The sequence below is a fragment of the Helianthus annuus genome, chromosome 8 (genome assembly GCF_002127325.2).
Source record: "Helianthus annuus cultivar XRQ/B chromosome 8, HanXRQr2.0-SUNRISE, whole genome shotgun sequence".
NCBI classification, from domain to species: Eukaryota; Viridiplantae; Streptophyta; class Magnoliopsida; order Asterales; family Asteraceae; genus Helianthus; species Helianthus annuus.
In genome coordinates, this window is record NC_035440.2 from 129,977,250 (window position 1) to 130,004,413 (window position 27,164).

Here is a 27,164-nt window from a genome sequence, read left to right on the forward strand (position 1 = left end):
CGTTGGCCTTTTGGGCGGTGTAAAACTCATCCAAGAAGGTTTGTTGCATCTCCCCCCATGTATATATGGATGCCGAAGGTAACGTGTAAAACCACTTTTTCACCTTATCTTCCAAGGAAAATTGGAACAAAACCAATTTAATATCGTCAGCCGAAAACCCTTGACTCCCAAGAGTGTTGCAAATTGAGTCATAAGCCTCTAAATGAAAATACCGCTCCTCCGTTGCCAACCCCTTGTACTTCGGTAAACTTTGCAAAGAGTTGGTTCTTACTTCAAATGTTCGCCCTTGATCATTATGAGGAATGACCACCGGTGAAGGGTTTTGCGTGATTACCGGCCGAAAATGTGCTTCAATGCCCGTCACATTTTCTCTAAGGTGTCTCCTTGGTACACCATATCTACCTCTTGGAATAATAGGACCATTTGGCCTTGGTACTTGCCCTTGTGGTGCGATTGGTTGTTGAAACTGTTGTTGTCGCATCGGTGGACGTTGAGGTGGTCTTTGAAATTGTTGTTGCACATGTTGTGGCCAGACTTGTTGCAATGGAATAGGTTGTGGCATTGGTGGCCCTTGAGGTCTTGGCCGAATGTGTTGTGGTATAAGTTGTTGTTGTGGCATTCCACCAACACTTGCCATCCCTTGGGATTGACTTTGAACATACCCAAACTCCCCTTGATCACCATAATCTCCATAACCGTACCCATCATCTTCATACCCCACAAAATCTTCAAATCCCTCATCATAACCATCCCCTTGAATTCCTGAAGTTTGCCCAAATGGAATGGTCGAATACTGAAAACCCGATTGTTGTGGTCTAAATGATGAAGTAGTATGCACAATAGTTGAATTCGGTGCAATTGAAAAGGTGGATGTTGATTGACCCGTAGTTGGGGGAAAGAAGTGAGATAATGGTGGGATTGTGGTGGATGGATTGTAGGTGATGGTAGGCTCAGTTTGAGTGGTAATTGGTTGGGTGACATTGGATGGTGTGAATTCAGCGGTGGTATTAGGTAGTGTGGTGTTTGGTGATGGTTGGGTAGAAGTAGGTATAAAGGTTGAGGATGATTGACCCATTGTAGGTGGAATTTGGGAATCAGCCATGATGTTTCTCGGTGTGATGGGTGAAGTGGGTGAACCAATGATTTTGTTTTCTCGCACTAAAACTCGGTTTTGTCTTAGCGTTCTTTCAATTTCCGGATCAAACGATAGCGGTGATGACCTGTGAGAGCCTCTAGTATGCATACACCTAAAGTACCTGCACACTGAACACAACCAACGTAAACCCGAAAATAACAAACAAAACTATTAAACTAACACACGTTGCGCACTACTCCCCGGCAACGGCGCCAAAATTTGACGTGATGTCGTGGGTCACGCAAATTTAATCCCCAAACAACTATAGTTAGTGGTAAGAGGGTATCGAACTCAGGGAGTATGTGGAAGATGTGTCGATTGTATAGCTTTGTACTTAAACTAATATTAAACTAAATTTCAGAAATTAAAATTCAAAAGTTTGGATTGTTGTTTTAGAAAACTAAATTAAAAACTAATTCAAATCAAAGTTGGTTGTAAAACATATTAGGAGAGAACAATGATCACCTTAGGTTTCAGTTTCTTTAAACAATTGTGTGTAATTCCAACTAGAAAGAGTTACATAGACATAACTCGTGTATAGATGATTGAAGTGATAAAAGGGGACAAAGTACTCGGATTATATAAATGCGAGGTTGTTTCCCGATGACCAATTAATCAATAACCAACCCTAACCCTTCCCGTGATATCTCGATTGCCAACGGCACCAAGAACGTACGATTAAGACTAGAAATTGCAATATCGATTAACAAGTTACAAGCAATCAAACATACACCATGATATTCAAGCAACGCAAGTTATCATTCTAGAAATTCAGAATTAAAACACACAAAAGTTCAAGAAATATTCACCTAAGATGATCACCGAAGAGTTTAGCCGGACATGGCTCGGTGAATCATCATCATAATCAAACCAATGTTCATACAAATCGAAAATACAAACTGGATGATAAGAATTGTTCACAAACCAAGCAAACAGCCAAAAATCGCCCCAATGATGATCCAAAACCATCCAATCATGAGAGATAATGAAAAGACACCCCAAAACTAACTTAAAAGTGGCAGTTACAAGTTTCCTCGCAGACTCCACCGTAAATTACGGCATCACCGTAATTTACGGTGAACATAAAAGTGTTACGGTGAGAATAGTCTGTGCTACGGTGGGAACCAATTGATTTTCAGGTCCACCGTAAATTACGGTGGGACCGTAATTTACGGTGATGACCTGAATGTTCTTCTTTCTTTCGTCTCTTGTTCCACGCTCGACCCGTTCATCACCAATGCCTCCGAAGCTGCATTTAATCCATATTTTAGCCCCCGAAATGCACCTGAAACATAAGCAACGGTAGTTATCTAATTCAAGATAATTACACGATTAAGTGGAGGGTTATTTCATCTTTTAACATGCTTAAGGGTTGTCCAAAGGACCACCCGTCACTGCTCGTGCTCCTCCTGACTCTTGGAGTAGATCAGGATGTCGTCGATGAAAACAATCACAAACTTGTCTAGGTAAGGCTTGCACACTCTGTTCATAAGGTCCATGAAGACTGCAGGCGCATTCGTTAGCCCGAATGGCATGACTAGAAACTCGTAGTGGCCGTAGCGAGTTCTGAATGTTGTCTTAGAGACGTCCTCATCCCGGACTCTCAGCTGATGGTAACCTGACCTCAAGTCTATCTTGGAGTAGTAGCTCGACCCTTGCAACTGGTCGAATAAGTCATCAATACGTGGCAGAGGGTAGCGGTTCTTCACTGTCACCTTGTTCAGTTCGCGGTAGTCTATGCACATCCTGAAAGTTCCATCTTTCTTCTTCACAAACAATACTGGAGCTCCCCAAGGCGAAGAGCTAGGATGAATAAAGCCCTTATCCAAGAGCTCTTGTAGTTGCTTTGACAGTTCTTCCAGTTCAGTTGGAGCTAAACGATACGGTGTGCGACCTATAGGTGCTGCTCCAGGAGCTAGCTCGATTTGAAACTCGACCTGGCGATGAGGCGGTAGACCAGGTAAATCTTCAGGAAACACTTGAGGGAATTCGCGTACAACTGGGATATCCTCTATTCTTTTCTCTTTCGTTGATGCATCAGTAACTAGTGCCAAAATGGCAGTGTGCCCCTTTCGTAAACACTTTTGGGCCTTCAGGAAGGAGATGATGCCAACCACAGCACCACTCTTGTCGCCTTGAACTTCGAGAGGTTCTTTACCAGAACGGGGAATACGAACTATCTTCTCCTTGCATAGGATCTCTGCCTGTTGCTGAGATAACCAATCCATACCAATGACGATGTCGAAACTACCCAGAACTATAGGAATGAGGTCGATGGAGAAAGTCTGACCAGCGAGGATAAGATTACAACCCTGAACTATGTGTGTGGCCTCTAGACTTTTACCGTTAGCTAACTCTACGACATGTTTAGTGTTCAGAAGTGTAGGTGTGCGCTTGAGCATTTTACTAACTTTTAGAGATACATAACTGGTATCCGCACCCGAATCAAACAATACAGTAGCATAAAAGTCGTCAAGAAGAAACTTACCCATAACTATGTTGGGATCACTTCTGGCATCACCCTGCCCCAGCACAAATACTCGTCCCCTAGCTTCGTTGCCATTGTTGTTTCCCCCATTGTTGTTGTTGCCATTGCCCTGATTGTTGTTATTGTTGTTGTTGTTGTTCTGGTTTCGGTTTAACTGAGGGTAGTGTCTTTTGAAGTGACCTTCAGCGCCACATTGAAAACATCCCTTGTTGCCCTGTTGCTGATTCTGCTGTGCTTGCTGCTGCTGCTGATTTTGATTCGCAGGCCGTGGGCTCCTACAATCCTTGGCCTCATGACCCATCTTGAGGCACCTCTGACAGCGACCCTTGTTACACTGGCCACTGTGGCGTCTGTTACAGTTGTTACACCTTGGAAGGTTTCCTCGATATCCACCCTGCCTGTGACTGCCCGAAGATTGCTGATTAGGGCTCTGATAGTTGTCAGTCTTTCGTTGCTGAACCTGAGACTGAACTGAAGCTGATCCCTTGCTGGAATCCCCATCCCATTTTCTCTTGTTGTCACTGGGAGTAGCAAGAGTAGCAGAAGTGGTAGCGGTGGCAGTAGCACTGATACGTTTAGGCAGCTTGTTCTGTTCCACTGCCTGATCCGTGAGGCGATGAGCAAGGCGTTGAATAGCCTGGATATTGTCAAGATTAGCCGATGTCACATGGCTCTGAATTTCTGGTGCCAACCCTTTGAGATACAACTCAATACGTCTAATAGGAGGGTCCACCATAGTTGGACACAGAACTGCCAGCTCGTTTGACCTTTTAGTATATGCCTCAATTTCCGACCCAGTCATCTTCAAATGAAAGAACTCCACTTCTAACTTGTGGATGTCGTCGCGTGTGCAGTATTCCCGTTTAATCAGCTCCTTGAAATCATTCCAAGGGGTGGCGTTAGCAGCTGCCAATCCCAAGAGCTGAACTTGCGCATTCCACCAAGTCAGCGCAATTCCTTCCAGTGTGCCAGTGGCGTACTTCACCCTGCGAGCCTCAGGGCATTCACACATTTCAAACATAGACTCGAGCTTTTCAAACCAATGGAGGAGTCCCACTGCTCCCTCCGTGCCACTGAACGTGCTTGGACGACAGTCCATGAAATTCTTGAAAGTGCAAACAGGTGGCTGAGCGTGTTGACCTCCTGCTTGTGCGGCTGCAAGTGCCGCAGCAACTTGTTCGTTGATGAGAGCCGTCAACTGGGCTTGAGTCAAGTTAATACGTCCAGCCATGATCTTCATAGCAAATGTAACATAAGTGAGAGAGGTTCGCGAATAATGCGATGACAGAAGAGAGTAAGCTCACAAGTGTTCTCAAGCAATAACGAATAGTAAGCAATGTAATCTAAGCATACCACGAGCAAAGTTCTATGCAATTCTAGCATGTAGGCAATAAACATAAACCATATTACCTAGAATGTTGACTCGTGCACGTGGAGCGAGGCGTCGTTGTGGATCGTTGAGCACTGTACTGGTTATAGTCTGGTTTTAATAAAAAAACGTTTTTCCCTTTATTAAAACCAAGTTCTCTATAACCAATGGCTCTGATACCAATCTGTCACACCCCCAAAATCTACACGCGGAGTATCACCGCTTGGGAGCGTGACTGACCAGGATCAAGCCACCAATCATATAGAACAATGTAAAAAGTAAAAGTAAATGTAATTAAACCAAACCAATCCATATGAAAGGTGTTCCAAAACATAAGTATAATAACAAAGTTTAGCGGAAGCGTATGAGTAAAAGCCCATTCATAAATAAAGTACGTAATGTCATAATGTTTAATCAAAGCATTCACGATCCTTGTCCACAACGACCGCGCCTCCCCATGCAAGCTCCATGTATACCTAACGACCTGCAAGGCATGTAACAGAGAGTCAACAACTAGTTGAGCGAGCTCACAGTAAGTAAGTTCGTAATTGTAAGTATGTTTCGTAACGTGTGGCTCTACTAGGCCGATAGTATGTTCTATTAGTGGGAGCTTCCCATAGTTGCATATACACTAGACTATTCGTAACCATAAGTGTTCTTCTTAACCCGAGAACAGTAGTACGTACAAGCTTTACGTAGGTTTTACGTAAGTGTCCTTCTTTACCCGAGGACAGTGGTACGCGTGGGGTTTACGTAGGTTTTACGTAAGTGTCCTTCCTGACTCCGGAAGACAGTAGCATGTTCTTGTTTACGTAGGTTTTACGTAAGTGTCCTTCCTGACTCCGGAAGACAGTAGCATATTCTTGTTTACGTAGGTTTTACGTAAGTGTCCGGCTTAACCCGAGGACCATGGTAGATAGTCTAGTAGCCGTGTAAGTACGAGTAATTGTTCAATTCCATCATTCAACCCATTCCCAATCCCCGGGAATCCCATGCCTTGGTAAAGAGTGTGAACTTACCTTGGTTTGCTCAGTATGTTATTGCTTCTAGTGTTAATAAATGATTAGGTCCGTTACACACGACCTACGGTACATTGCACATAAGCTCGATGTAAGTGTTTACGTTCAATTAGGGTTTACAAGTCCTTGATGTCCAAACAACTGTGATTCCTGTGATGGTTGTGTATAGAATGAGATCACATAGATTGTTCATACATACAGTATCATCCAGTTACATACAGTAGCATATACAGCAATATACAGTAGCATATACAGTAACATGCAATGTGTTCTTCATTCAGGGTTTTGAACTCAGCATTATACGTAAACTCAGATCCCTATATCACATACAAACTCGGAACATATATATCATATGAAATTCGGACAAGGCATCACGCATAAAACTCAGGCAAACAACCCCTAGTGAAACTCGGACCATGTATATCAAAATCAAAAGGTCAGACTATGTGTATCAACTTTAAAAAGTCGGACTATGTATATTACCATTAAAAGTAGGACTAGGCATGATAACAAAATTTGGACCCCCTGCATGATACAAAATTCAGACCCCCTTCATGTATTAACAAAAGTTCGGACCTTGTGTCTTGTGAGAAATTCGGACCTTGTGTGAATATATATATATAAAATCCGGACTTGTGAGTTATGTTAAATTCGGACCTTGTGATTATATATAAAAATTCGGACCTTGTGAGTTATGTAAAATTCGGACCTTGTGATCCCAATAAAAGTTCGGACCTCATGTATTAATTCAAAGAAAGTCGGACCAATATATCTCAAAATTCGGACCAATGTACTCATTACAAAAGTCGGACCACCCTACCTAGTCACAAAACTCGGACCTTTATATGTTAAACAATATTCGGACCTTTATCCATTCCAAAAAGTCAGACCCTCTACTCATATATAAAGTTCGGATCATATCACTTCATGTATAAAGTTCGGACTATGCACATCATTCAAAAGTTCGGACTTCATACATATCATTCATGCGAACATTCATATGAAATGTAACAGTTACGTTTTTACGATCAAGAAACCCTAATTTCATACATTGCCAGTGCTGTAATCCAATTAACAATCAACAGTTCTAACATATCATGCATCTTAACATCAGGCAAATAATTACACAACTAATCATAACCATTTCACAATAATCCGCATCAATCAATAAACACAGAACTATTATATGTAGAACTAGGGTTTTGCATGAATCACATAATCAAGGATTAACATCAAACAATCATTAAACGTTTACCTTAGATTGATTCTAGATGAATTGGAAGATCAAGATTGATGCAAGAGGACTTGTGTAGCCAAGATTGATAGCCAAGAATGATGAGAGGAATGATTGTAGAGAGGATGAATTGAAATGTCGTATGATGAAAATTAGTGAGAATGATTAGGGTTAAGGGTTTTGTTTTATTTTCACTATTAACACTAAACACCCTTAAGTATTATCTATTACATAATACATGCACAAGACATACAATTTACAGTTTCATCACCAAATTCATGTATTTGTCAAATCATTAGTAAAACTTTATCAAATCAAAACGTATACAGTTACAAAGCAACAAATTGTGTAAGTAAGCAACTAGACAAACAGTGAACGTGCAATAAATGCGAAAGTGGAATCTCGGAAACTCGAGTTGTCACAGATCGGTTGGGAGGATATGCTGGCCGAACGAGAATGTTGTTCGATCGAGAATGTTGTTCGATCGAGAATCCTGTTCGATCGAGAATGTTGTTCGATCGAGAATGTTGTTCGATCGAGAATGTAGGATCAAATTCTGACACGAACGAGTCTATCAGAGGAGTTTTGATCAGATACAGGTGCGGAAAACAAGTACCTGATGTAGAAACAGCTAGATCTTCACTTAAATCACTTTATTGATTGATATTACAACGTTTACATTCAAATCTCACTCCGGCAGCACCTCGGTATGGAATCTCAGAAGTGTTACAAATGATTTCACTCAAGACCCTATTTATAGTGTTGGTAGTTTCACTTATATGTACATGTCCATATAAGCGAAACAATCATGTCCATATAAGCGGAACTATTAGTGTCGAGTCTTCGCATCTTCAGTCTTGATCTGTCTCTGGGCTTCACTCTCAATCTTTTCTTGCAGGTCTTTAGACTCCCCCTTGCGATATGCTGGCATTTCTTCAGTTCATCAGCATCATCAGCTTTTGGATCGTTGTCTGGCTTATTACAGATTTAAGTAACACAACCTGGATCACCTGTAAATTCTCTACCCAAAACATAAGTGGGAAACTAATAGTTCCGTATGTGGGAAACTATTATGTTCGTATGTGGGAAACTAATAGTTCCGCTTATATGGACATGATTAGTTCCGCTTATATGGACATGTACATATAAGTGAAACTACCAACACTATAAATAGGGTCTTGAGTGAAATCATTTGTAACACTTCTGAGATTCCATACCGAGGTGCTGCCGGTGTGAGATTTGAATGTAAACTCTGTAATATCAATCAATAAAGTGATTTAAGTGAAGATCTACCTGTTTCTACATCAGGTACTTGTTTTCCGCACCTGTATCTGATCAAAACTCCTCTGATAGACTCGTTCGGGTCAGAATACGATCCTACAAGAATGCTGTTCGATCGAGAATCCTGTTCGATCGAGAATGTTGTTCGATCGAGAATGATGTTCGATCGAGAATGTTGTTCGATCGAGAATCCTGTTCGATCGAGAATGCTGTTCAAACGGGTGGTGATTTGACTTGTATCACCTCAACAATGAACTTTGATATTCAAGCTATACTCTCATGCAAACATCAATTATATGGCCGACAAATCATTTAATATGACACATGTAAACTGATCACACACACATGCACTGATATTTGTAAACAATGACTAAATTCACATGAGCTATTAATAAATCTGACAGTTCACATGGTTCTTGACTTTAGTTAATAGATCATCATATTCATAGTGACATCTAACAATTCACGTGTAGCAATGATACCAAATATCCCACCTATTAATTTTAACTCATATGCAAAATGGTCGACACACTTGATTCACAATTCAATCTCATTGGGCCGTGTAATTTGATTCTATCTAATTCATATGCATCTTGTGATTACTGAAGTATGAATTAATGACTGCAGGTTACTTTGTTGACTAAAAGTTGACTAGAAACAGAACAAGTGAGGTGTTTGAAACGATTTGCTGACCGTTCGGCTGGGATGTTAGCCATTCGGTTAGGTCAACAGGTCAATGTTTTTAATGAATTGTAAAGTGACGTTGTGACAGGCTTGCTGTTCGATCGAATATGCTAGCCGAACGGTTAGGCTGTTCGATCGAACATGTTGGCCGAACGGTTAGGCTTTTGCTGTTCGATCGAATAGGCTGGCCGAACGGCTGGTGACGAACAGTTCAGCAAAAACAATCACAAAAACTCAGATGTCTCCCAAACGGCTTAGAATTTTGACCTGAAAATTTGTAAGGTTATGGATTAGCTAATTTCGCACAACATATCAAAAAATCAGCTAATTGGGACCGTAAAATCCCTGTCAATTTTGCAAAATTTAGAGAAAACGTGAAAAACAAGAAAGTTAAGAGAAATTTGACAAATCTGGATGTTTTTGGCTCTGAATCTGATCAATTCTTGTACGAATCTGTGCGTTTGATCTTCGTAACCGAGCACCTGCTCTGATACCACTTGTAGGTCCCGGTTTTTTACTCTGAAAGGATTGCGTAACGACACGTTCGACGTGCGGAATCCGTGAACGTGCGTGACCAAAACACACGAAACGTAATATAAACGTGATTCTATTCAATATACAACAAGTACAAGCACCACGAATCACCTTGAGCTATAGGTTCTCCCTCTACTTTCTCTCTCTAAGCACCAAGCTCCAAGTCTTCTAATGGCCAAAAGTCACTAAATGAAACCCTAAGGCTCCTATTTATAGGCACAAGGCATAAGGGATTTCCCCTTATTTACAAGATTGCCACCTTGCCCTTTTTCCTAAATATTACAACATAAAGTCTATTTTACTTCTATTTAGGCTATGGTTTTGATTGACGGAGGCGATAGACATTACTGCACTAACACTTCTCCTATCTGGGAACTTTAGAACGAACGTATATCCGATCTATCGAACCTTCATGGGATAACATGTGTCATTTTTTTGGTTTTTCTTTGGTGTTTAGCGTTGTAGTAGTTATAGCGATAATCCTTTGTATTGGAGCTTTTCTACGTATATAATGGTGTTTTTCGCGCCGTTTAGATGAGCGATAAATTCTGGGTTTTTTTTACATTTACTTATTGTATTATTTTGGTGCCAAACAATAACAGTTCTAATCAGACTTTTTGAATTCTCTTTTGTTTTATAGTACTGTATGCTATGAAGATTCCTTTTCTTTAATACTATGACACTGAAAGGCCAGAAGATATGAAGATATGATGTATCTAGCAATTTGACGTTTTAATTATGTGATAGCATGTTAATGTTTTTTATGTTCTTGTTGTCGTATATTATTTTGGCATGTTATGTAAAAACATAAATTTTGTTATATAATACGACGTAGAGGTGTTTTATCATAAAGATGCATAGTTTAAACAAAAACAAAACTATGTGCAAAATATGGCGTTTTACAGATGATCCTAATATAAACTTGCAAAAGTATGGAAAATATGGTATTTAACAAGCTTATCTACTTCAGTGGCCATCATTTCTTCGATCCTTTGCGGCCATCATTTCTCTGATCCTTTGAAATCCTGAATTGTACAGTTCCGTTATTCTTTATGCCCATAATTCCAAGAATTTGTCTTTTTACTTTACAAATTTTTATGCTTTCATTTATCATGGAGGAGGATTTTTGTTGTGTACTTGATCCCGATGTCATTTAGTTGTTTGTTTTGTTGGTTATATGGAGCGTTTTTATTTTCTAAACCACACGCCCAACCAGAATTGCCCCATATATGTTTCGATATGGCTCATTGTAAATATCACACACTCAATACCGTTCGACTTTGTTCCACTCCATGTTTTGCCTCATAATCTTTGTCCTTTTTCTCCGCCGAGCATTTGGGTGTTGTTCACGTATTAAATAGTTTGCAAAAGCATCTCGCTGCGAATTTGACATTTTTTGAAAATTTAGTGGTTTTAAAAAGAAAAGTTGTAAAGTAATAAGAAGTTTTTATTGGAGTTACCATATTTCCAACGCATCCATCATACTTTACTTCAATGTTCAGATCATCGCGTTGAGCATTATTGTCCAAAACATCAACTTTATATGATTTTAGATTGAAGCAGATAACGCAGAATGTTTTGTCCATAGTATTGGTATGAAGACCAACTCATAATCCTTAATCGTTTTATCTTTCAGATCGTTTTTTAAACGAGCGTCTCATTTTAATCTGCAGATTGTTTTGATCCAACCGTTGGGAACCGTTTTCATACTTTAGGCGTTTTCTCTAAATCCTGCCATATATACACTATTAAAAGAACCCATGTATTGCGGTGGTAATTTGCAACAAATTGTAGAAAAAAACACCCGTAACGATATATTTGCAAATCACCAAAAAATATCACCGTACTCTAAAATGAAGTAAAACCATGAACTATCCGTTTTTTGTAATCAATAAAAATATTTTGAAATACTTTAATTTTAGGTTTATTTTAATTTTATATTTCTTTTGTTAATTAATTAAAACTTTTTTTACTATTTAAACTAACCATTTTAACTACGATTATAATACGTTTACCACTTTATTTGTCAAAAGTAAGATTAAATTTAGTTTGATATAGTAAGAGAAAGTCTCATCTAATCTAAAGTGGTTAACTATATCAAACTAAACGTAAACTTACTTTTGAAAAATAAAATGGTGAAAAATAAAGTGGTAAACATATTACAGTTCGGGTCAAAATGGTTAGTTTAAATAGTAAAAAAAAGTTTTAATTAAATAATAAAAGAAATATAAAATCAAAATAAACCGAAAATTAAAATATTTCAAAATATTTTATGATTATAAAAAAAACGGATAGGTCATGGTTTTACTTCATTTTAGAATACGGGTGTTTTTTCTACAATTTGTTGCAAATTACCACTGCAACGGTAAAAAAATGTAAGTTGATATATGAAAACATTTTAAAAAGTAAGATGTTATTTTCATATATCTTTCTTAAAGATCGACTCTGTCACATGTATGGTTCTCAAATGAATTTTTAAGATTCTTCAACGTGTCAAAAAACCAACGTAAGAGAAATAAGCATTCACTCAATCTTGTATCCCACAACCAATAATACAAAATTACAAAGGTTCATGCATAATATATAAAACATGGATATTTAGAAGTCTAACAAAGGTCACTTAAATTACATTTAGCACAAATGGGAGACAAAACCAACTTGGGAAGTTCGGTCTGAGGCTGGGACAAGTCACCCCCGACTCGCAAAAGGCCGTTTCATGTGGAGTTAAAGTAGGGCGATTGGCAAACCTACGAATGCCTTTGAGAGAACACACTATGGACTTGCTAGCACAGAGACACCAAATGTGAAAGAATTTATCCTTCTCGAATGCAGCATACAACTCTCCGTTGTACTGCTATTCAAAATGTGCATGTTCCCCCTTCTTCCTTACCATGTCAAGTCTTTGTAAAAGAAGTTCGATTAGAAGTAAAGGGAAGACGTTAAGAAGAATTATCTATTGTTAACAAGTTCAATTATTTCTAATATAAAATCCACTTAAATATGTCTTAATAGTAAACTGATTAACTCACTATTGCTTTCCAAAAAGGTTTTGTAGAAGGCTCATATTCCTTAAAACAGCACACCATTATTCTAACATTAGGAAATCAAATTGAACCAAATTTTAGTAATAAGATGGTTCACCCATAAGTCCAGGGAAGTCCAAGAGCATGTCATGATCCCCGTTTAGCATGGTCTCGACAAATGACCCGTCACAAGCTTCTTCCATAGTTTCTTTGACACCATTCATCGACATGGTGTTGTTGTTACCTTGAACTATGTCAATCTCTCCAACAACTTCTAGGTTGAGATCTTCATCATTTGCATTTCCATCTTGCACATTTTCGATTAGAAACTCACGCCAATTAAATGTTTGTTTTGGATTTGTTTCATTCAAGGTTGAACAAGTGCTTGATGAAGACGATGAAGATGATGCTATAGAAACATGGAATGGATAAGAGATTTCTTGGTTGGTTGGTGAGTCCTTGACATGTGTGATGGCTTGAAGTTGAGTTAGGAGATCTAGTGAATCAGTTTTGACGATTTCTGGCGGTTCTACTTTGACAACATCGTTGTTGAAACTAGGAAACATTAATGTTTCCATAGGAACATGTTGGATTTCTTGATCACTCGAAACAAAGAACGTGTTCTTGATGTCCCTACCAAGTGAATGCATTCTAGTTTGGGTTCTTGTGAGTCCACTTATGTTTCCATAGTCGGCAAGCATTTGCGAGAAAGGCCTGTGAGTGACTGGATCAATTCCCATTGATGATAACTTCTTCTTTAGTTTAGTGTTCCAGTAGTTCTTCACATCATTTTCTGTCCTTCCAGGAAGTTGTTGGGCTATAATTGGCCACCTAGAAAAGAAACATATAGCATTAATAACTATAAAAAAATCATTACTAGAAAACTCAACTTACCCCACATCACATCTGCTAACCATTGAGGTAAGTAAAATGCAACCTATGTTAGGTAGGTGGCCTTCTAGGAGATTATAAGTAGAAAACATCAAACACCGTTATGTATGGGGATCTATTACTACCAATGTTTTCGTAACCTGGCCGATCATCACCTTATTGGTTCACTGGTCGGACCAGACGGACCGAATTCAAGAATCGGACAGCCTTATAATTAAATCAAAACATATTTAAGAAATGCATAAAATTTAAATACTATATACACATTTGCATAGTTCATAACACACATATATATATTTACACAATTAATATTTGAATATTTGAATAGTCGCTATCAAATTGAACAATATTATATGCTTTAAAGAAGTTTAAAGAAATGAAAATTTTAATTTTAAAACTTAAAAAAATATTTTGTGAGACTACCATCCCACATCGCCCACATCAAAGTGGAAGCCAAACTCCACCTCACATATAACCATAACCCTAGGGGCTTTATTACCTCATGTAAGCACCAGTTAGGCGACATATAAATAGGGGACTTTATAAAATTTGGTATTTTACCAGTATCGAACCGGTACCGATCCCGAAAAAACCGATACCGAAAATGCCAAAAAGTGGATACTGTTTCTGATACCGAAAAAATTCGGTACGGTATTTTCGGGGTCGGGACGGTATCGGGACGGGATCCGAATTTGAAAACAAATTCGGTACGGTATTTTCGGGATCGAGAGTCTCATGCGCGCTATTCTTTTGGCGGAAGCCAAGGATAGCGCCCCCTTTAACGGAGGCGCGGTGGTTTAGGGCGCTAAACTTCATTAGGTGGTGGGGGACGCGAAGCGACACCCCATGGCCTTTGTGAAGCTGCACCCCTTTAAGCAAAAGGCAAACGTCAGTAGCTTTCAGTTAATGCCAGCTATTGGCTAATTTAAGTGATAAGTGGTTTTTGTAATCTGGTTATCGCCAATTTTCCGGTTTTTTCAAGAACTGGCAGGTGTTTTGTGTCTGATTTTTTGATAGTTTTGGACTGGTAAGACTAGTGATTCCCGGTTGAACCCGCGGTCTAGTCCGAATTCAATTGATTCATCATCTACACTACAAAACAAAGTCCTTTAGTTGACGGAAGTATTCATCATATATCCCTCGATGAAAGTGGTATCCATTGGTAATCCGTCACTCTGTCAGAAAATATGACATGGGTGATGTGGCCCATATTTTATCGACGGATTTTACCGAGGGTGTAATTTTTCCCTGCTACATGCAGGCGTATGCCAGTAATCCGTCAGTATTCACTTAGGGATTACTAGCGTATGCCAGTAATCCGTCAGTATTTACATTTTTTTTTATTTGGGATTTTTGGGATCAACTTATGGTCTATTGCCTTCAGTAATACTCAATTTTTAGTAATACACGTAATATGGGTTTCATCAAAACTTCCATAAATTTGGTCATTTCCAGTGATTCTTGACTTGTTTAGTGATATATGTTTTAACATCTAGATCAAATATCCAAATTAACCATCTTTATGAATAGAAGCGAAAATAAGCAACATTTTGATGAAAAAAAAAAAGAAAAATACCTGCTGCCTATAGCGGAATGAAGCTTGATGATTAACTCCTCTTCTTGAGGCGTAAAGTTTTCATGCCCAGTGTTATCATTTCTCGTAACGCTTGTTTTCCTTAACCGACAACTCTTCCCACATCTTCTTAATCCTTTTATTTTACCAAAAAAAACCCACAAACATTAGAACCTATGGGACAGTTTTTGCATAGATAAATTATATTAATTCATAATCAAAGTAGATATAGATAACCTGGTTTTCTTGGAGCCCCAACTTGCCAATTACTTGTTTGTTTGTTCACAAAGGCGAGCATATGCCCATCCCCCTCTTCGTTCCATGGTCCTTTTCTCATATTGATCTTGTCACAACACGAAGGCCTTACCATGATCACGATTGTATGCTAGATCAAAAGTCACCGAAAGAGAGAGAATATCGCATCATGAGTTATGCATCCTAATAATGGAAATGCTCAAAGATAATGAACTTAAAAGAAAGTTCAATTGTAGGGTAGAAGAGAAGGCAAGAAAAGCATGCTCTAATTAACTAAAATTTCATGATAAAATGGCATCTACTTCAACAATTGTTTTGATCAAAAAATCTTGAAATAGGTTTATATTTGGTGGATTATTTGGTTAAACAATAGATTAAACTAATTACAAACCTAAGTTGTTGATTATAGTTTGGATTTACAAGGTGGGAATGAGTTTTTAGTGTGATTTGATTAGTTACAAATGAGATCACAAGTTTGATAAACACATGATTCAACTAATTAATGGGAAAATCAAAAGTCCATTATGTGCCATGCTATTATCATGTTATCCACCATTTTTGCATGATATAGGAAACCAATGAACTATTACATGTTAGAATGCATGTTATTTGAATCTTGAAGTGTATATATTTTAGTAGTGGTGTGACGGTCCGGTCCGGTCCGGTTCGATTTGGTTTTATCTCCTACTGAACCATGATCGAGCCACTGATTTTCCTTTTTGCGCTTGTCTTAGCCCAGGTTTAACTATGTTTAGGCTTTGACAAATATAAAACATTGCAATGAATTTAATATATATTCAGCCGAGTTTTTTCCCAAACTTCACAACCAACAATCATGATTTTATGCTAATTTCTAGTTCTTAAGTAAGGATTAGTAATGCAAAATAAGATAATAAAGTTATGTGATTGGTTAAGGATTACATTTTCCACGATAAAACACCCACATAAACCGTAAATCAATAATACCATTCATACCCTAAATCTTGGAACACCCTAAGGGCTAAGGTCCACGCTATCGAACCCGCCTTCCAATAGAAATGTAACGCCCTGCTTTTTCATACTTTCCATAATTAGAAAGCTCGCCTTGTAATGCTATTTTTGGAAATCTTGTATTATTGTAGTCGTCTTTTCGTTGTAAAATCCGAGACTTGGATCATAAATAAAATTCGTATTTCTTTAAATTCACCATCTACATGTTCATACGTTCGAATTCATTGTACATCGAATCCTTATTTGTAATTCATACTTATACTTATTCACGATGCATGTCCATGCTTGTCCTTATATTGTTGATACCTAAAAACCCCTAATAATATGCTTATTTATACAACGGTTAATCATCTAATATGTGACATATACTTGTCACTTACAAACATGTTACATACTTGTACATTACACTTTTTACCTAGTTAAATCATGTTTTATTTCATATTTCACCTTGTTACAAGTTAGGGGAAACATTGTTGCATATTATTACACAACTTAATTAACAAAATTACTCATTATAATGTTTTAAAAAAATAAAAAAAATAAAAAAAAATAAAGAAATATGGCAGCCCCAATTCAGCAAAATTCAGCCCCATATAGTTGGGTTTTGTGGGCTAGTTTCAAGGTGTAACCCCTTCTAAACACTTCCAAAGCCCAACCCATTGAAACCCGAATCCTTCCCCCTATAAATACCACTTATAACCAGCCTCCCTACCACTTTTGCAACACTAAAAACTCTCAAAACATCCTCCAAACCGTAGCTGAAAGCAAAGGTTCGAGCAGATTGACACCCCTTCACGAAAATGAGCATAACTCACTCAATTCTTATCCGATTCACTTGATTCTTTTTCCTACTTGCTTGGATAATCATGGGGTTCGATTCCTAGACTTCTCCTTGGAGAAATCAGACCTGGAAATGCCCCGAAATAGTCCATAAACTTTCTGTTTGATTTTTATGTTCTTCAAAACTTGTTTAAACCTATGCAACTTGTGTCTAACACATCTCATGCCTATGTCCTAATGCTTACAACTTATCCCATGGTTGGTTAAGCTTAAAAACGAGGTTGAGACATTTGAAATCAGAGGATTAAACCTCATAAACTTGGTGTTTTGTCTAGGGTTTCAACCCACAAATCATGTCAAACATAGTCTTTGATACATGAGTGATTATGGAACAACTTGGGTTGTCCAAACATACAATCCTCACATGATTTGATGATTTCTATTAGTTAGTTTACTTTACATACATGTAAAGACCTTAGTTCATGACCCTCCTTGGTTGTTTTTACATCAAGTGTAGTGGTGAACATCAAAGGGGTACCTAAATGGAAGCCTTGTCTTCCTACCCCATCCATGACACCCATGACTCAACTTGAGGTACCTAAATGAAGATGTAATCTTCTACCTCTTACTTGAATACTTGAACATTTGGACTTAATAATATGTGTATATTATACAACCTAAATACTATCTATGTACACTCGAATCATTGATGTTGAAATCATATTCATTTGTCAAAGTAGTAGGTTATCATCTAAGGACCTAAACCTTGTTATGATTCTTATGGGTGTTCAAATCATGAAATCATTATAACCCTTGTGGTTACCAAGTTTCATACAAGTGTTATGTGTGAAGATGAATATTTTGATATAATATTTTCATTTCACTTTCATTCCGAATCTCGACTCTAAACATGCTTGAACTTAAACCTTTACGCATTCAACCTTCCAACCTCGTCAACTTTGTCACATTGGATAGTCGGAAAACATATGCAAACTTTGTGAGTATACTCGTATTTCCCCCTTTTTACTTTTACCACTTTTGGGGTGTAACATGTTTATCTATCAACTTACACGTGAACATTTTGATTAAACACATGAACATTCCTATAACATGCTTGTATACGTGATGGCTTGATGCTTTAAACTTGGATTTATCTTATGTGTTGAATTTATCATTAACTTCGTACGAGCCAAACCGTGACATATGTAGCGCTATAGGATTAACGACCCGCCCCTTTATCTCGGTTATGTCATGAGCATATTGCGTTTCCTTGGTTTGATATGTTAGACACATACCATATTTAAAGGCTTATCTTGAATCACATGCTTGCTATGAGGAATTGTTCAAAACTTATCTTTTGCTATGTACGTATCAAACTTGTATACTCTCCTTTGCTTTTGCATTGAACTTTATTTTAACATGTTACAGGTGGATGTTGACGATGCATGGAATCTAGTAGGATGCTTAGATACACACTTAGAAAGAATTGTATTTGTATTGTATCATTTTATTATTCATGTTGTTGTACTTTGTTTCAAAACCTTGTACTTGATTCTTTAGAAATGAAATGAAATGATTATTTAAATACTTGTCACAATTATTAGCGTTATGATGTCTCGAGCAATCTTCACACTTCGTCTCATCCCGATGTTTCCGCCATTGGTTGGGGTGTGACAAGAAAACCCTCTCGGGGCCAAGCCTGATTATGACTTTTTTATTAATGTCAAACCCACACATTCTTTAAAATATACTCCTAAAATCTACCCAATGTCCAATTCTGACTTCTAAGATAGTGTTTTTTTGGATTTCATGATGCATTAGTAAGTAAAATACTTGTTTTAGTCAAAAATTATCCAAGCAATTTAGTGATCAAATTTGTTAAGTGAGGGAGTGTGCTAGTCTTTGAATTATAAGAAAAATTGTTATGAATGTGATTCTCAATTTGATAATTGTAAATGCTAAGTGTTTGTCTCGATAAATAGTTTGAATTGCTAAAAATTCTGCTCAGATTATCACGATATGGCTCGGGATATTGAGATTAAAGCAAAGGAAAAACAACAAAGAACACACGATGTTATGAGGAAAACCTTTGTAAATCTAGATCACCGACACAAAACCTCGAGAGACGACTAAAAGTTGTCTAACACAATCAATATTATTTCAATAAAAGAGTACAACTCGAGAACAATGCTGATCAATTATACATTGATTTCTAGTGCTAGTGTAAGCGTGAGTGAGTAAGATGCAAAAGAGAACAGGTGAGTATCCCAATGTAAAGTGTAAGCAGAGTGTGTAACCCCTAGATCGATCAACTTGCCTCTTATTTATAGTGATAAGATAAATACTAACAATCCGATATCCTGGGGATACTTCAGATATTCCCCTAGTGAACGTTGTAGACTCGTTCCATAAAGCCAACGGTCACATATTCAACATAAAGTGTAAGTCATTGGCTTGACTTGGTCGCATTCGTTCCTTCTTGTACAAGTTTAACAACACGTGCAAATATGGGTTAGTTAAATATAGGAACTAGGTTCAGGATATCAAACCTATTAAATATCTCGGATCGTCAGACTCTGTCCATAATATTGGTCGAAATAGTCACCCATGACAATTGTCCTCAAAAACAGGTCAGCTGGAGAAGCTACATACTAAATGCGGTCATTTTGGTTATCACGTATATTATCTCATTAACTATTCCCATTTGAATTTATATCATCATCCCCTCTAGAGATCCAAGGTAACCTTTTATCTTCTCTTTCAAATTTCTTCTTCTGTCTTTTTAATTTTTCTTTATACTTGGCGATTTTCACGGTAGCAAAAAGAACCAGTTTGTCATCGTTAAACATAAAAAGTGTGAGCAAATATTTCACGACTCAAAACCTTTTAAAAGAACCTGAGATCAAAACATGTACATTTTCCGATTTAAAAACTTCCAGCTTCAATCTTCAAATGTTTTTTTTTCCAAAATCTGCTATTTTTTCACCCGTACGATTGCAATGTGAACTCTAATTTTGTTTCCCTCTCCTGGATCTGTTTCTTAGCCTTCTCTTTCACCATCGGTTTCAAATACCCCTATCCTCCTCTGGTTACTAAGTTTTTAACTCTCACTAGTCTGAGCTACACTCAGATCATGCCGGAGATGTTGAGGATTTTTTTAGTCCTGTGTAAACTCGTTGAAAACCATGGTGTTGAAGTTCAATCCCCTGACTTAGCCACCTTCTATAAGCTAAGAACCCATGGTTCTAGCAAATTTTTTTCCTAGTCATACCACGAACGAAGTGTCTGGTTCTGAAGGCAAGTAAGAATGAGGGTTCATGGAAAAAGAATGTGACAACCGATAATTTACGACTCTTAATTACGCACAAAACGAACATTAGGACAATTATAAGTATAGTTTAAGATGCAAATTAACTTAAATAGACCTTAGGAGTGTCTAGGAGTGGCTAACCGGCTTTACAGTGCGGGAATGTGGTTTACGGAAAAACCGTTGAATGTTAAACGATAACGAACTAAAACCGAGCAAAATACTGACAACGCCAACATATAGGAATTTTATACGTATATTTTATACATATAAATTTAGTTTTGTGAATTTATAGTGCCTTCATACGTCACAAATACATATGTGAACGAAAAACGCGACTGCAGGAACGCACCGGCAACGAAACGAAAGCATCGGACACGTGTATTACCTTCAAATATGAAATATTACAATATATTTAGCTCCGTAATCAAATTTTATTGTCCACAATCCAAATCGGATCGAAAGACGGGTTTAAAACGACAAACGACGTATTTTACGCGATTTTTAACACAACCGACAAACGTACACGTCGAAGCCGACTACCAACATATATTTTTAGTATTTTTGTCTTTAAATATATATATATATATATATATATATACCTTACTTGTAACACCCCGTGTTTTTCGAATGTCAAAGTCAAAGTCAAGTTTGACCTCTTTGACTGTAATTAGTCTATTTTTATGTTTGTTTGTTTTAATTTTATTATATGGAGTAAGTGTTGTTGATCAAAGGAATCGAAGTAATCGAATGTTTAATCGACGCGAAACGCTTTACAACTGTGAATAGTAGGAATTAACAATGCGATAAAGTCAATCCATCAATAATCAAGATAATCGAATCATCAACCAAACTCGAAACTCGGATTATGCGACTTTGGTATTATTATACGTGTGTGTGTGCCTTATGTGTTACTTGTGCGTGTTTACTTTATGTTATGTGTGGTGATCAATCGAATCGAAACTCGAAACTCAATCAAACTCAATCGAAATCGAATTATGATGAATGGTGGCGAAAAGATAGTATGGAATATAGATGCTTGTATGTAGATATAGTAGTTGGGACTAAAAGTAATTTGAATAGGAACTCAATCGTATTCAAATCGTCTTCAATCGGAATCGAAATATCAGAAATCGTCGCACCAAACGCTCGAAATAAGCTGTTGATCGATCAGACTCCCAGCCGATTGAACAGTCCAGCCGATCGGACGGACTGTCCGATCGAGCAGGCTGTCCGATCGGGATGCCTGGCCGATCGGCCAGCCCTTACCTCTTTGGGAAGCCTATAAATAGCCCTGTCATTGTCATTCTTTCTACTTTTGGAAACTCTCTGACCGACCAGCTCGTGTTCTTCACTATTTCTCAGATTTCTCTCAATCCCGGTAAGATTTCATCCTAAATCTTGTACTTTCTTGATCAATGAACGCCCCTACACCTTCCTATCTTTCAAATCTTGATTTCTAACCGTGAAATCATCAAGATCTAAGTGTTCTAGGAAGATGTCATCATGGTGTTCTTGAAGAACTTCATGTTTTGGCCTCAATCCACCAAGAATCACTTGGATCTAGCCGATTTCCACATTAACAAACAAAGATCTATCCTAGATCTAAACATCTACACGATGTAAAGGATTGAAAGATGGAATTTCCCAACTTTCTTTCAACTCTTTTACACTCAATGCCTTCAAACCGGTAGAAACGGAGCTTGAGCCAACTCACTAATCATTCTAATGGTTGAGTGGTTCAAGATTCGGATTCTATCTACGAGGTTCACCGATTTCGGGTTAAACATTAAACTACCGTTCCGAACCGTTCACCGGCCGTACTTGGGTGATTCCTGTCCGAGCAGGGGGAACAAATAAGAACGAAGGTTCCATGGTTCAGCTCGTTGTCAAAATACCTCGATATAACGTCAAACAATTAGAACAGTCAAGTGTTAGACGAACAGGCCGACCAGGTCAGGAAGCTGACCGATCGAACAGGCTGTTCGAACGAACAGCCCAACCGATCGGACATGACAGCCGATCGACCAGGCTAGCCGATCGGCTAGCACATGCTCTCACACTTTGAAAATTTCATGAAGTATAGTATTGAACGAAGTAATGTTCGATCGAACGACTGTTTGATAATATTACTCTTCGGATCATGAGATACTATGCTTCAACACTTAATCGATTTTCAACTCGTTCGACGTATTGGAGTGCCATCCGATCGAACATGCCGTCCGATCAGGTGACATCCTGCTGAGGACTCATTTCTGAAGTACCTAGCCGATCGGTTAATCCGGCCGATCGAACAGGCCGTTCGATCGATCGACCTGAAAGGTAAGGACACTTCAGTGTTCTCAAATACTACGACGAAAACTTCAAAAGGACAAGCCATCATACACAAACACATCCTACTCAAAGGAAGAAACAATCCACTCGAACAGTCCACCCGATCGAGCCAACCGGCCGACCGAACAGGCTGTCCGAACGGACTGTCAAACCGAACGAACAACCCGTTCGATCGAACTTACCGACCGATCGACCAGGTTGTTCGACCCATCAACACTTGTTTCCATTTTGCGCGTTACTCATCATTATGCTATCGAACTATTCAGGCTAACCCTACTCTCAAGTGCTCCCTTCAATCCATCAATCGCTGTGAGTATACTCGAACCCTTTTTGCTTTAGCACTTTTGGGTGTTACATACGTTACCTACTAAAATCACAATCGAACACACTACTCAATTATTTAAATACTAACCGTTCTGCATGTATTACGTGACCAAATGAATGCTTGTTGTTATGTTTACACGTGGAATGTTGTCTACCTGCCTTAACGACGTAGTACTATAGTTTGGACTCAGCACCCGTTCACGCGGGGGTTGTTAAGGACCATTACTTGCATGGATTACGGTGGTAATCATGTATTGCGAACTGCCTTGGGCAGTCAACCCGCAGTCATTGGTATCGATGGATCCATGTCGATAATTAACATGCTTCGTTTTCCTGTGTGTACGTGCTGGTTATGCGTAAACTATTTCGAACTCTATATGCTATTACCAAACTTGTATGCTCACCTTTACATTATATGTACTGACTTTATTTTAACGTATGTGACAGGTGTTTAAGGTGTTTACTTGCTAGGGAAGCGAGGCTAGAATAAAGCTCTAGAGCCCCCCCAACAAATAGTTGTCTATAGTGGTCAAGCTAGGGGTCTTTAGAAGCAAACAAACAATATTTATTATTATATTTGAATCTGAGTTGTCGGAACAGAATATTTGACTAGTTGTATTCTGTAATAATTTGTTTTACTGTTTGGGATACGGTATGGGACGTATTATTTAAACTGAATGGTAATGATAGTTGTTGTGGAAACTCCTGGACAATCTGTTTCGCTCAGTGTCATGCCCCGATGATTCCGCCATCGGTTGGGGTGTGACAGATTGGTATCAGAGCCATAACTATAGGGAATTAGGCCAGACACGACCTAGTCCGGGTCGCTGTCTTAGAGACCTAGACTATAGTTAGGAACCAACAGACCAAGCTTATGTGCCATATCCAGCTATTTCTCGCTATCACTGCACTCGAATTTCCAAATAAAGTCAAGCGATTTAGTCAGGATTAGCTGTGAAAACCGCAAACTCTCGACTAAATTGCTTGGTCAATGTTGATTTTATCAATTTATCAATGATTTTCTCATTACTTTCAATAACAAATGAGGAGAATTATACCAAATCAGGAGTGAAATCCATATTTTGATGAATAATCTCCTCAACTCTGCTAAAACAAGGAAGAAGTTGCTAAGCTAGGGGTGAAACCCTAACCTTGACAACTTGTTCCGATTTTTATTTTATCTCACCAAAGCCTAGATGGACTCTAACGACCTGAACTCACGAGTATTACCTAGGGAATGCGTGTTGAATGCCCAAGAATCGAGGCAGAAACACGATCCCGAAAGTCGAAATGTGACGACAAGTCTATTGTGAATAGTCGAATCGCTTTGGGTAGTCGATGTCTAATAGCCGCAGAAAATCTACCTCTCGATTTTATGTATTTCGTTCTGAGCCCGCAACTGCTGACTCTGATAATTCGTCGATCTTTGTGTGTTTTATGTGTATTTATCTGTTTATTTGTTTAAAAATTTTTGAAAGTTCCTCGATTTTTGCTATCACTTCGATCGACACACACGACTCGCATTGCTATTCTATCTCAAGACGCTAACAAGTCGCTGCAATTTTAGACGACATTATGCTATGTTATACGATTATGCTATACTACTCGATATGTTATCGCTATACTCGAATGCTCGCAAATCTTAGAGGCAGTCAGGATACTGAGTATGCTATTGTGTATTGATAGGAGGATTACGTGGTATTATATGCCTCTGTGATTAAATGCGTATGTGTTTATGTGCTTCTTTGATTCTGTGCCCTACGTGCTTATGTGCTTTTGTGACTATGTGGTTTGGTGCCTCTGTGTTTATGTGATTCGTGCTTACCGTGTTCCTAAACTTTAGTAAGTAGTAGACGTGTGAGGTGAGAGTCGAATGGTTGTGTTGAGTTCTGTGACGATGTCTGTTGCAGACCATGTCGTCATCCGGACACCGACACCATCTTACCCGTCAAGAGAAGCGAGACGGTCGCCTTGCTGCTATCATCGCCAAGCAAGTGGCCAAAGCTGTGAGCGATGTTTACGAAAACGTTAGCAAATCATCGGAGGAGTCGAGAATCGAAGCTCCTAAAGATGCTAACAAGACTGTTTTCAGCTTCAAACAGTTTAAGGCATGCGGACCAAAAGAATTCACCGGAGAAGATGGCCCTACCGCCATGTTTCAATGGTTTGATTCGGTTGAAGTCACTCTGCGCCAAAGCGGCTGTCCTGAAAATCTCCATACCCTAAATGCGACCGGCGTCTTCCAGTCCCGAGCTCTAGACTGGTGGACGGCAGAACGAAACAAACGCGGGAATGATGCAGCTTATGAGCTGACTTGGGAAGAGCTGAAGGCCATCATGATGGACGAATTCTGCCCTCCCCATGAACGCCAAAAGCTGGAGGACGAGTTTTGGAACATCAAGCAGAAGGATGGAGACAATGCTGCCTTGACTGCTCGCTTCAAGCAGCTTAGCATTATCTGTCCCGATCAAGTCAAGACGCCAGACATGGCCATCAAGAAGTACATTCGAGCTCTACCTGATTGTGTTGCCGACTTTGTTCACGCCGCCAAGACATCGTCAATTGAGGAGACTTTCTTGCTTGTCGCCGAGATCAATGGCAAGCAAGTAAAATCTGGTGTATGGGATAAGCCCTCCAAGTCTTTGCATCAAGCTACAACTGCAACAACCACCGACTCCACTGCTCAACCATCCAACTAATCACGTCGAAGGAAGAAGCACAACAACAGCAGCTCCAGCAACAAGAATTGTGCTGTCACAACTACTGCTGCCCCTCTGCAAGTCGTACAGGCTCAGCAGCAGTTGCATCACCGACTAGCTCCAGTGACCAATGCACCGCCAGCAAAGCGTACTTACACAGGTCCCCACCCACTCTGCCCGACATGCTCATATCATCATCCGGCGGGGACTCGCATGTCGTTTCTGCGCTCACTGCAACCTCTACGGTCATTTCACTGCGAACTGTCGTTATGGTCCCCGAAACACCACAGCTCCTGCCACTGCTCGTCAAGCTCTACTCCCAGCCCCTCAAGGCCAGCACGCAGCTCAAGCGCCCACGGTCAATGCTCGAGTCTGCTTTGCATGTGGAGACCCTAGCCACTTTGCAAACATGTGCCCGAACAGGGTGGTGAAGCAAGAGCCCCAGCAACAACAAGCAGCCCGTGCCAGAACGTTCAACATCAACGCTCGTCAAGCCCAGGCTGAAAACAACGTGGTTAATGGTACGTTCCTTGTGAATGGTATTTATGCATCGTGTTTGTTTGATACTGGAGCCGATAACTGCTTTGTGTCGTTTGAATTCAAGAAGCTCCTTAGTCGTAAGCGCTCTTATCTCTCCTCGTCATTCGAAGTCGAAGTCGCTACTGGAAGAACTGTCGCCGTTAACTCTGTACTCCGTGATTGTACTCTCGAACTCAACAATCACATCTTTCCAATCGACCTTATTCCGATGCAGCTCGGAAGTTTTGACGTAATAGTAGGCATGGACTTTCTTCGCGAAAACCATGCTGAAGTTGTGTGCTTTGATAAAATGATTCGATTCTCGCTCGCGAATGGTGATCTATTATGTGTGTACGGTGAAACAGCTTCGAAAGGTCTCAAGCTCATGTCATGCATCCAAGCTAGCAAGTATCTCCGCAAGGAATACAAAGCTTTCTTGGCCAACATTGTAGTAGCGGAGAAGGAAAAGAAAAGGAAGGCCGAAGTCAAAGACGTTCCAGTGGTCCATGAGTTTCCTCAGGTGTTCCCTGATGATCTTCCTGGACTACCGCCAAGTCGTGATATCGACTTTCGTATCGACCTCATTCCTGGAGCTAACCCTGTAGCCAAAGCCCCTTACCGACTCGCGCCATCCGAAATGAGGGTACTCTCGAATCAACTCCAGGAGTTACTTGAAAAAGGATTTATTCGCCCGAGCAACTCTCCTTGGGGCGCACCAGTCCTTT

The 27,164-nt window shown here is 39.2% G+C and overlaps 1 protein-coding gene across 1 annotated transcript; it reads right to left on the reverse strand.

Annotated features, from left to right (window-relative positions):
* Positions 1-12,698: 12,698 nt before the first annotated feature.
* LOC110873859 (transcription factor MYB35) lies at positions 12,699-15,777 on the reverse strand. The gene is made up of 3 exons (XM_022122870.2): positions 15,469-15,777; positions 15,235-15,367; positions 12,699-13,598 (listed from the first exon to the last, which is right to left on the reverse strand). Exons 1-3 carry the CDS (start codon positions 15,599-15,601, stop codon positions 12,866-12,868), a joined length of 999 nt encoding a protein of 332 aa, XP_021978562.1. The 5' UTR covers positions 15,602-15,777; the 3' UTR covers positions 12,699-12,865.
* Between the last annotated feature and the right edge of the window lie 11,387 nt (positions 15,778-27,164).

Bases quoted from the DNA above. Each gene is read 5' to 3' on its own strand.
- LOC110873859 (XM_022122870.2), bottom strand. From the start codon at position 15,601: ATGGTAAGGCCTTCGTGTTGTGACAAGATCAATATGAGAAAAGGACCA. The intron at 15,368-15,468 runs GTTATCTATATC...GTAAAATAAAAG, and splicing joins TGGGGCTCCAAGAAAACCAG to GATTAAGAAGATGTGGGAAG. The intron at 13,599-15,234 runs GTATTTTTCTTT...TTTCTTTTCTAG, and splicing joins CATTCCGCTATAGGCAGCAG to GTGGCCAATTATAGCCCAAC.